The sequence below is a fragment of the Anabrus simplex genome, chromosome 2 (genome assembly GCF_040414725.1).
Source record: "Anabrus simplex isolate iqAnaSimp1 chromosome 2, ASM4041472v1, whole genome shotgun sequence".
Lineage (NCBI taxonomy): Eukaryota > Metazoa > Arthropoda > Insecta > Orthoptera > Tettigoniidae > Anabrus > Anabrus simplex.
In genome coordinates this window covers 857,712,119-857,724,394 of record NC_090266.1, presented here as the reverse complement: position 1 = coordinate 857,724,394, position 12,276 = coordinate 857,712,119, and the positions used below count along the sequence as shown (strand labels likewise).

The 12,276-nt window shown below is 38.1% G+C and overlaps 1 protein-coding gene across 1 annotated transcript in view; it reads left to right on the top strand.

Moving 5' to 3' along the window:
- The window catches only part of Coa8 (Cytochrome c oxidase assembly factor 8), a 66,008-nt gene extending 55,427 nt beyond the window's left edge, over positions 1–10,581 (top strand). The window contains exon 3 of the mRNA XM_067139487.2: positions 10,194–10,581. Coding sequence (XP_066995588.1) covers positions 10,194–10,430 — 237 coding nt within the window. The 3' untranslated portion in view covers positions 10,431–10,581. The remainder of the gene's footprint in view (positions 1–10,193) is intronic.
- Positions 10,582–12,276: the final 1,695 nt, after the last annotated feature.

The window sequence follows — 12,276 nt, the reverse complement described above, 5'->3', positions numbered from 1 at the left end:
ATCTTCAACTAACTGACCTACTGAGGTCTCTCCTTCCATTTGACTCAATAACTGACCGACTGAGGCCTCTCCATCCCTTTGACTGACCGACCAACTGTGGCCTCACTCTCTCAATGACTCACTCACTGTTCACCATCCATTTGACTCACTAACTGACTGACTGAGGCCTCTCCATCCCTTTGACTGATGCTATATATATATCGTATGGTTGTACAAGTACACAAAAGTTTACAAATAATCAAATGGAAATATCCAAATTTGACAACCATTCCAGAGCACATGGTGTCACTTGGTGTAGTGTCTTCAGACCACCGTCAAATGCACGAAGCGGGCGCTCGTGAACAATCTGTTGTATGGTTTGGTCCTCCACTCCACAGTCACAGGCAGCAGATGAACGGAAACCCCATTTCTTTAAAGTGTGACCACACCTCCCTTGACCCGTTCTAATGCGGTTCAGCTTCAACCAGGTTTGGCGAGGTACTTGGAATCCCTCTACCTTCTTTGTAGGATCTTCAACCAGGTGAGCATTGTTGGGTGGATGTTTGTTCCAACGTTGTTGCCACTTGTAGGTCATGTTGAAATAATTGATACCTTCTAAATCAACTCAGGGTGGCTTGCGTGATTTAAAACGTGTTGTTGGTGGATCTTGCAGGGCATCATACAATGGGGAGTTCTTATGAGAGGTGATCTTCTTGAGCAAGCTTATCTTAGCTGCTTCCCTCCTTAGATCTTGCAGAGCAATATTAGCTAGGACTGGTAGCCACTGTATGGGAGTAGATCTAACAGTACAAGTGATAACCCTCATGGTTTCATTGAGTTGCACATCAATCTTAGTGGTATGAGCACTGTTTTCCCATACAGGGGCACATTATTCACCAGCAGAATACACAAGAACGAGTGCAGCAGAACGTAGAGTATTAGCGTCTGCACCCCAGCTGCTTCTGGCAATCTTGCGGAGTAGATTCACTCTTGAGCCAAGTTTCCTTGATAACTTGATGCACTGTTGTTTGAATGCCAAGGACTGATCCAGAGTGATTCCAAGATATATTGGATTGTAGTTATGGGGTACTTCCATTCTGTCAAAAGTCACATGTAGCTTCCTTTGGCTTCTTTATTATTTAGATGAATGCAGTAACCTCAGTCGTATTTGGGTTGGGTTGAGGTCTCCATTTGTGGAAGTAATCACTCAGTTTTGCCAGATCACTAGTTAGAACATTCTCACAGTTCATGAAATCTTTACTCAGGTTAATTAATGCCAGGTCGTCTGCATATTGGATTTTCATGGAATCTGTGTAAGGCATGTCATGGGTATACAGGTTAAACAAAATGGGGGCCAGAACTGGCCCCTGAGGCAGGCCATTGTTTAGAATCCTCCACCTGCTAGCTTGCCCATTCAGGAACACCTTAAAGCGCCTGTCAGAAAGCATGTTGTTCATTAAAAGTGCCAACTTTTGACATGGGATGATTTCAATAAATTTGGACATCAAGCCCTCGCTCCATACAGTGTCGCAAGCTGCTGTAAGATCCACGAAAACTGCAGCTGATTTGAGACCTCATTGAAATCCAGCTTCTACTACAGTTGCCAATGTTAAGACCTGGTCGCAGCAACTCTGATGTTTCCTAAAGCCTCCTTCTTCATGATTTGATCAATGGCCTCTTGAATGCGATTTAGAATAAGCCTTTCTAGTAGCTTATGGGTCATGCTGAGTAGTGATATTGGTCGATAATGAGAAGCATCAGTTCCATCTTTTCCCGGTTTCAGGATGGCAATTATCTGAGCCTGTTTGAAAAGCTTCGGTAATTTTCCAGTTTTCAGAATTTCATTGAAAAATCCAATAAGCCGCATCTTTGTTTTTGGTCCGATGGCTTTAAGAAACTCTGGATATATGCCACCAAAGCCAGCGGCTTTGTTTACCTTTAGCATATTCAAGGCTTTATCAAGTTCCTCAATGCAGAAGTCACGTGAGTAGACTGGGTGTGGTTTTAGATGGGACCTCTTTTTGTACAGTTCATTCTTCACAGTTCATGTCTGTTCTTTGTCTATTTTAGTTTTTGAAATATTCATCAGTCTGGATGCAACAGCATTAGCCTTCCGACTAGAATGGTGAAGTTGAGTCCTGCCGTTGTTTTATGCCATTTTTCTCTTCTGTTCTTATTCGGACCTTCCAAGAGGTCATCAGCTGTCACATCGTTGTGAGATTCTTGATATTTGGCATATAACTCATCACATTCTTGGGACCATCCAGGGATGTACTCCTTTCGAAAACCACGTGGGATACATTTCCTGGCATTTGCTTTAATCGCACCCACAAATCATTCATAATTGGATGGTACTGGAGGAATCCATTGAACGAAATTATCTAGAACTTTCTGAAATAGTTCCCAGTTTGCAAGTTGAAAATTCCATCGAGGTTGAGGTATGGAAGTGACTAATGGAATTTCAGTACCAAAATGAATTGTGACTGGCCTATGCTGGCTGTGTGGGAAAGACTTGACTTTTTGTTGTGTCATTTCATTATTTCCAGATCTAGATGTGATGCACAAATCAGGAGAATAATCTTTTAACCATCTGCCAGATCGGAACGTTCCAGGATCTTTAGCATTATACACAAGCTGAAGATTGTGCATGTCCATCCATTCATTTAGAATAGCTCCATTTTGGTCCTCTTTCTAGTATCCCCAGACATGACTCTGACTGTTGAAATCATCAACATACACAACTGGATGACTGAAGAATCTTACATGTGAATTTGGCCAACTAACTTGCGGTGGTTTGTAAATATTTGCAACCCTGGTGCCGGCAACTTCTACACCCAAAACAAAAATATCTGCCGTTCTATCCTGGTAAGTTACTTTGTAGTCAGTAAGATGGGACCTGACATATGTTGCAATGCCATACTGTTCATCATTTATGGATCCAACCAGAACGTATCCATAAATTCTTCCTCTTCTGTAAAGATCTGCATCATTCTTGGTGTGAGTCTCCTGTATTGGTATAACATCTACTTCGTTCTGCAGCATCAGACGTGAAGGTATTGACTCTTAGCAGAGGAAATCGATTTAATATTCAAGTGACATATTCGTAAGCTGTTACCAATAGGGATTGATGAGTGTTCTGTGCGTGGTTGGTCCTGAAAAGGACTTTTCGTTCGTAAGTTCTCTTGCATACTTGTTGCTGTGTAGCAGCACCTTTGTTGAAGAATTAGCCGGTATTAAACCGTTGCCCAGGAATTGCCCGACTGCAGTAACCACAATCTTCGGGGAGGCTCCTTCCTTGATCTCCTCTGATGCTATAAGACACTGGTCCAGCTTATATAGCCTTAGCTGACACACCTACGCAATATCCGGAAATAACTATAATACTACTCCCACCCGGCGACAAATGTTACATACTATGGTGAAATTGCCTGGGGTGGCTATAGGTTTCTCCAAAATAATTGAGCTCACTGCTAAATGCACACGATGATAGAGCGATGACTCGGCAGTTACGCTAGCAGTATTGCAGCATGTTGTAATGTCACAAGTTATTACACACAATACTTCCACACCTGATATACAGCAACTCTTACTGTACATGTTTTTAGTGTTAATCTACACACACGCATATATACATACATTTAACGACAATCACGCAAGCGATCATCATTGCAGAATTGAATTGAATAATAATAATAACAATAATAATAATAATATATATATATTTATATTTGCCTTTATTTGTAGTGGCGAAGTTACAATAATAGTAGTACAAGTAGTAGAAGTACAATAATAATAATAATAATAATAATAATAATAATAATAATAATAATACAGATATCATCTTGGAATGAGATTTGAACCGTTACACATAATTTTCTCTTGGCAGCTGTAAATGTGTCCTTAAAATATCACATTCATCAGATAACGAGCAGAAGGATGCGGATCTTTCCCATTCACGATGAATCAAAGGCTGAGGCTCAAATGAAATTACAATTTGTGCTGTCCACCCTGCGAGTTATCGGAGGCGAAATAGATCTAGCACATTTCTTCTCGTTCACATACATCTGTGTTGTTCGTTGTGAACGGAAGACCAAACTGCCTCCCCGATTCGTCCATTTTACCAAGATACAGCATGTTATTGCTCTCAGTGTACCTTGAGATCTCAAAAGCGTGCTTCCCATTCTTTGGAGTAGAGCCTTGCAATATGTTTCTTGCCAGCAAAGCATCGAGTTCTCAGGCTTCTCGAGACGTGTACCCTCATGTACCATCCCTAATTGACCGGGCGAGTTGGCCGTGCACGTAGAGGCGCGCGGCTGTGAGCTTGCATCCGGGAGATAGTAGGTTCGAATCCCACTATCGGCAGCCCTGAAAATGGTTTTCCGTGGTTTCCCATTTTCACACCAGGCAAATGCTGGGGCTGTACCTTAATTAAGGCCATGGCCGCTTCCTTCCAACTCCTAGGCCATTCCTATCCCATCGTCGCCATAAGACCTATCTGTGTCGATGCGACGTAAAGCCCATAGCAAAAAAAAAAAAATAGCATCCCTAATTGAAGTTAATGCATGACTGCAGAAATGTTATTTATGCTTGATATTCTATTTGACACATCATGTCGTCAAGCGTAAAGAAAAACCCTTACGTAGGGTAAAATATATTTGTGCAGTAAAACGTCAATAAGTTGCTGTTCAAGGGACTGCATAAATACTGCGTATTAAACGAGACCGCATATTAGGTGGGGAGGAACTAAGAAATATAATTACGTAATTTGTATGTTTCTCATTGTAAAGGAGACTATAGACTTGCTGAAATATAGTAGGTAAATAAAATAGAGTACACCATATTGTAGATACAGTATTACATCCTCCTGACTGCGGTGATTGAATCATGATTATTTTTACTATCGTTCTTAATGGAGAGAATGGAATTCCTAGAAAATCAGCAAGCTCTTTGTGGTTAAGTTAAGTGTTTTCATTTCATTTCATTTCATTTTAATTCCACAAAATATCTACTTTACCTGATAAGGAAAGTGCTTTACTTTCTACACTCATAATCACAGACAAGCTTCAGTACAATGAACACATTTGAAAGGCAATCTTAGAACTGTCTTGGTAAACCAGTGAGGGATGTGATGAAAAGGTTTCTTCTCTCACTTCCTTTTCCATGATTTCTACATTGGTATGTAACAACGTGTTTCCAAGAAATCCTAAATTGGCCTCTCCTTACCTCTACAGTATTAGTCCATTTGTGTACTCCATACACACTACAGACTACCTTGGTGAGATTTAGATAATCTGATTGCAAAGTCTGAATGTCAGCTGTTGTATCCTAATAGAATCAGTTTTCAGAAATAGACAACCCATATAACTTTATTAGAGAAAGCAAATCTATCAGCACTTGCATTACAAAATAATGCTGATGACTTTTAGAAAATGACAGACATGTAAACCGGAGGAAATACATTCAGTAGAACTTTGGATATTCACAATATGTACCACTTCAAAGATAGCCGCATCAATTACAAGTCTGTAAGGACACTACTTATTCACAAGGGACTTGAAGATACCGACGAAAATTTATATGTCCATACTAGCAATTACCCGCGGCTTTGCTCAAATGGATTTAATAATTTGATCAAAGTAATCGTTCCTCGGCATTGCACTAAGACATTATCTAAAAATTCCGAAAGTATAAAACCTGACCCAAAAATTAAATTTCATTTACCCCAGAAATTCTTTGTAAACCATGTTTGTGGTATTACCTTTTAGGGCTAAGACGACCATGCAACACAGAAATGTACATGTAAGAAACAGTCTTCTCTCAAGTTGAAAAAATAAATACATGTTTCTTTATTTTTAAAGGAGATTGAAATACCTATTCCCACATCTGTAACATCTTCAGATTTTGAGATATACATAAGTATCCCCATAAAAAGAATTCAACCCCTTGATCAGTCCTTCCCCCACCCCCACTCCCATTTAGGTGTATTTTCCGAAAATGAAAATACACGTTTCTTTATTTTTAAAGGAGATTCGAAATACCAATTTTCACGTCTATAACATCTTCAGTTTGTAAGATATAAGTATCCCCATAAAAATAATTCAACAATTTTCCCTTATTTCACTCCAGTTAAGTGCCTCCTCCGAAAACAAAAAGGCACATGTTCCTGTAATTTTAAAGGACTTTCCAAATACCAAGTTTTTTGTCTCTAACATGTTAAGTTTTTGCCATATAATGTAGATATATACCATTACTCATTACAAAAATTCACCCGCTTTTCCAATTCCTTTCAGCCCCTTAACTGGATTTTCTGAAAACAAAAAAAATATGTATTTCATTATTTTTAAAGGGGAATCCAAATATCAGTTTTCATGTCTGTATGTCTGTAACACCTTCAATTTTTTAGATACATGTATACTCATAAATCTTCTTCTTCTCCTTCATTTCTTTCCACCCCTCTCCAGCCTTAAGTGGACTTTCCAAAAACAAATAAGTGTTCCTTTATTTTGAAAGGAAATTCAAAATGCCAACTTTCACGTCTGTAACAGCTTCAGTTTTAAAGATAAAGTATCCTCATAAACATATTTCAACTCCTTATGTACTTATTTTCAACCCCACACCCCTTATGCCTTAAAAACAAAAAAACAAAAAAACAAATGCGTGTTTCTTTATTTTTAAAGGAGATTCCATATACTAATTTTCATGTCTGTAACATCTTCAGTTTTTGAGATATAAGTATGCTCATAAAAGTAATTCAACTCCTTTTTCACCCCCCCGCCCTCCTACCCGTTAAGTTGATTCCCCCCCTCCCCAAAAGTGCGGGTTTCTTTATTTTTAAAGGAGATTCCAAATGCCAATTTTCACGTCTTTAACATCTTTAGTTTTTAAGATATAAGTATCCTCATACAAAGAATTCAACTAATTTTTCAATTCATTCATCCCCCTTAAGTGGATTTTCCGAAGACGAAAGAACACGTGTTTCTTTACTTTGAAAGAAGATTCCAAATACACATTCTCATGCCTCTAACATCTTCAGTTTTTGAGATATAAAAGTATCCTAATAAAAAGAAGTCAAGTCCTTTTTCACCCCAGCCTGTTAAGTTGATTTACCCCACTCCCTCAAAAATTCGTGTTTCTTTATTTTTAAAGGAGATTCCAAATACAATTTTTCACATGTGTAACATCTTTAGTTTTTGAGATATAAGTATCCTCATACAAATAATTCAAGTAATTTTTCAATTAATTCACCCCCCTTAAGTGGATTTTCCAAAGACAAAAGATTACGCGTTTCTTTTCTTTGAAAGGAAATTCCAAATACAAATTTTCATGTCTGTAACATCTTCAGTTTTTGAGATATGAGTATCCTCATGAAAAGTATTCATCTCCTTTTTTACTCCAACCGTGACCATTAAGTTGGTTTCACCCCACCCAAAAATGCGTGTTTCTTATTTTTTAAGGAAATTCCAAATACCAATTTCCACGTCTGTAACCCTTAGTTTTGAGATATAAGTTTCTCTGGAAAAAAAAACAAAAAATTCAATCTTTTTCACTTCCTTTCACTCTCCCCACTTTAGTGAATTTTTCCAAAAATAAACAGTACCCATTTCTTTTAAAGAGCTTCTAAACACAAATGATCACGACTGTAACATCTTTAGTTTTTGAGATATATGTATCCTTGCAAATGAAATTCATCTCTGTTTTCATCCTCCCGTACCAAGTTGATTCCTCCCCCGCTCCGAAATGCGTGTTTCTTTATTTTTAATGGAAATTCCAAATACCAGTTTTCACATTTGTAATATCTTTAGATTTTTTTGGTATATATATATATATATATACACACCAAAAATATACCAAATAATTCAACTAATTTTTCAATTTTTTCACCCCCCCCGCTCCCGCCCGTTAAGGTTTTTCCGTTAACAAAGGAATATGTGTTTCCTTATTTTTAAAGGAGATTCCAAGTGCCAATTTTCACGTCTAAAACATGTTAAGTTTTAGAGATATACTGTAGATATGCTAATTTTAAAATTTCACCCCTTTTTTTCCAGTTCCCCTTAAGTGGATTTTCCGAAAGAAATATTAATTTTTCTTTACTTTTACAGGAAATTCCAAATACTAGTTTTCAAATCTGTAATATGTTACATGTCTGAGATAATTTGCAAATATAGCCTTTTTATAAATTCACTCCATTTGTCTCTCCTGTTCACCCCCTATTCATCGGATTATCCAAAAACACAAAAATACATGTTTCTTTATTTTCAAAGTAGGTTCTAAATACCAATTTGTATGTCTGTAACATCTTCGGTTTTTGAGATAAAAGTCTTCTCATAAAAGGTGTTCAATACCTTTCCCCAATTTTTCACCCCCCCTTAATGGGATTTTCCAAAAACAAAAAAAATATGTGTTTCTTTATTTTTAAAGGAGATTGCAAGTTCCACTTTTTACGTCTGTAAACGTTTAAGTTTTTGAGTTATAGATATCCTCATTTTAAAAATTCACCCCCCATTTCACCCCCTTAGTGCCAGAATATCGAAAAATCCTCCCTTAGTGAGCACCTACACCGTAATATAAATGTACCCCCAAAATTTAATTTCTTTATGTCGAGTAGTTTTGGCTCGGTGATGATGAGTCAGTCAGTCAGTCAGTCAGTCAGTCAGTCAGGACATGAACACTGTCTGAGTTAGCTCCTAACTTACGCACACATAAAATGATAGTCTCGGTGGTGTCCTTAATAATCCTTATATCCCACATGCCGATTATTATCACTGGGTGCTCAGGTCGCAAGGTTCGCCAGCTTGTGGCATTCTGCTGTGTCTCGGCGAGAGGCTTCCTTTATACCCAGCTTCAGTGGTGACATATCCATTGGCACATGCGCTGGGTCGTCAGGCTGGATATGACGGATATTCTTGAAGAGCTGCATGCAGCATTCAAAACCACACCACATTATCAGCATACTCTGCGTAGCCTTCAGCTCCTGGTAAAGTTTAGAGCTTCCTTCAGGTCTGTAGGTACACTTCTGATGATATAGTGTAATTGTCCATTTCTTCTGAACTTTGCAAAAAATTAACCAACGAATATTTCCTTGAAATAGAGCATCTTACATGGGACTGAAGCTCGATATAACAGGGTATTTTATAATGGCTTCCTATTGGAAATGTCTAGGGGCTAGGCAGAAGGCACACATTACTCAGGATAATGCAATCAATGGATGCATCAGGTTTTACTCTATTTAATAATTTCTTCTAAAATGCGGCTTATCTACACTGCCTGACCAAAAATTGATGCACCCAGAAGAAATGGTCAGATGTCAATGTAACTTCGTACATGTACACACCATTGGCGGGTATGTAAACGATTAGAGACCCAATTCTCTGTGAAAGGTAGAACAGCCACCAGAGTACATTAGTATTGTTTGTGGTTAGTGTTGTTAAAAGACCTTGTAAGGTATATAATGGGGGTGAACAGCATCAGATGTTGAGTGATCACTGTGAAGGACACGGAGATGCTGCGTAGACAGCGTTATCAGCACGTGACAGAGTTTGAAATGGGCCTCATTGTGGGTCTCCATTTGGCTGGCTGGTCAAATTGTGCAATATTCACGTATGTGGGGCATTCGGATGTGACAGTGGCCCGATGTTTGACTGCAGGGAACATGATGGCAGGCATACTTGTCATCAAGGTTCCAGTCGACGTGACCCAGGATACAAAGGCTTTATAATACCCAGTCTATCACGTCTTTATAATACCCTTCCCAACAGAATCAGTGCATGCATCCAGGCCTGAAGGGGGTGCAACATCATACTGATAAATGTGCTCATACTAACAAGTTTGTAAATTTGCTCGATTTTGTAATCACTGAAATAACATCACATACCCTCTCTCAACACGTGGTGTTCATTTTGTTTCTTCCTCCTCTTCTCGGTGCTTCAGTTTTCTTTTGGTCAGGCAGTGCATTTTAGCTTCGTTTGAAATGAATATAGCCAGTACATAGCCAGTAAGAAATTGAATTCTTCTTTCTCTATGAAGCATTTCTGCTTATTTCTACCCTGTAATGTAAGTTGTGAGCATAACTTTCAATAATGATGTATTTTTACAAACATGACATTCTTTTGCATGGTTTGATTCCTTAGCAACTCTGTCTGTAACATTGAAAGTTATGTGTTTGATTCCATCCTATTTTGGATTCATTGGATATGTATTTTTCCTCTTTATTTCAGAAAAGGAGAGCATTTATCTCTGCCAGCAAAGAAGCCAGTAATCCAACTGATGTTAACACGCAAATGACTGCAGATGAGATGTCTATCTTTTATAAGAAGTTCCTAGATGAGAAATGGAAGACTCATGTGCTATATAATTTTGAGTGGTATCGTCGGAACATAATGTTGCTAGTACTAGCTTTCAGGGTAGCAGTGTACAAGGGTTTAAGGCTCAGACCAATAAATAAAGATGTCTAGTCCATCTTTTAGTTTGTTTGACTAGTGACAATAATTTTTGTGGAATATATTAAAAAAATACTTAAAGCATGAAAAGTTGTACTTTTGTCAGGATGTTTTACACTTTTAGACTTTGCAAAATTATAAAACACTTCAAAGTTTTCAATTTTAAGTTGTCAGTATGTTAATAGAATACATATTCCTGCTTTCACGATGTGACGAGTCAACTAAGTATAACCTGGTATTTCCCAGCTTATCCTTTCACCTTGCATTTCTTAATTAGCTCTGGAAAACATAGCTGATTGACAGGTCTCAATACATAATTGGCTTGTCACCCTACCACCTGAATGCACGCTAACTTTTACTGCCATCTTGTTAGCTGGCTTCACAAGAAAATTGGAAATTATAAATTAACCAGGCAAGTTGGCTGTGCGGTTAGGGGTGCGCAGCTGTTAGCTTGCATCCGGGAGATAGTGGGTTCGATCCCCACTGTCGGTAGCTCTGAAGATGGTTTTATGTGGTTTCCTATTTTCACACCAGGCAAATGCTGGGGCTGTACCTTAATTAAGGCCACGGCTGCTTCTTTCCCATTCCTAGGCCATTCCTATCCCATTGTCGCTGTAAGACCTATCTGTGTCGGTGCAGCATAAAGCAAATAGCAAAAAAAATTATAAATTGTGTAGGGCACCACCTGCAATAAGGCAGGTAGAGGTTTGGAAGTGAGAGATAAGGGTGGTATTTTGTTCAGTAATATATGCAGTACACACTTGGTACTAACACTCGCATTAGCACTACCTTTGTGATTATCCTTCATACTATATGGATGAATCAACCATACAACTTACATGTTTGCTCATATAGTTCCACAAGGAACACCTCCTGTCCTCATAGTCCTCATACCTTTTATAGTCTGTGGAGGTGTTCCTTGTGGAACTATATGAGCAAACATATGAGTTGTATGCAGTGGCGGCTCGTGAAAAAATCGTCCTACGTGCTACAAAAAACCCTAAATACGCTGTTTTCAATCTGCTTATTGCCATGATGAACAACTCACAAGTTACTTCAAACTTCTTAATAATAATAATAATAATAATAATAATAATAATAATAATAATAATTTCTCACAATTTATAACACAGAACAAACAAAAACATTAATTTGGAAGCAGATGAATACTTCGACAACTATCTACGAGATAAATAGTTATTTCGAGAAAGATTGTTTTTACTCACCTAATGGCGAAATACAAAGTCCATACGGCGATCTTTCTTGCTGCAAAACTTGTCGATCACCTTTTGGTTAAAGTTCTTTATTTCCGAGATAAGCTTTTTCTCTACTGATAGCATCGCTAATGCATTCAACCGTTCCTGACACATAGTATTTCGAAGGAACGTTTTAATCCTTTTAAGACTCGAAAAGCATCTTTCCGGTTCGGAAGTAGTCATTGGAATCGTAATCAAAATCCTGAGCAATTCTGTTATCTGGGCGAAGGTATCCTGCAGTTTGTTCTTCAGGATCAGTTGAAGTAAAGGAACTGCACCGTCAATTTCTCTGAAATCAGTTCTTTCATACAGAACGCTGAGCTCAGTCATTAGTCTATTCTTGTCTGGGAGTCTGTATACGTCACACACAGTATTCACTGCTTTTACAGGGAACTGTTTTGAATATTCGCTAAAATTCATCGAATCTAACAAATTTGCAACCTCTAAATAAGAAAGAGACTCAAATCTACGATCTAACTCTTCAGTGATTCGATCACAAACATCCTTAGCATCAGCCGTCCTGTAGGATTCCGTTCTGCGTTTTTTGCTTTGTGGCATTTCTAAAGAAACTTCATTTGCTATTTTATCGACAGAATCCCTGACTA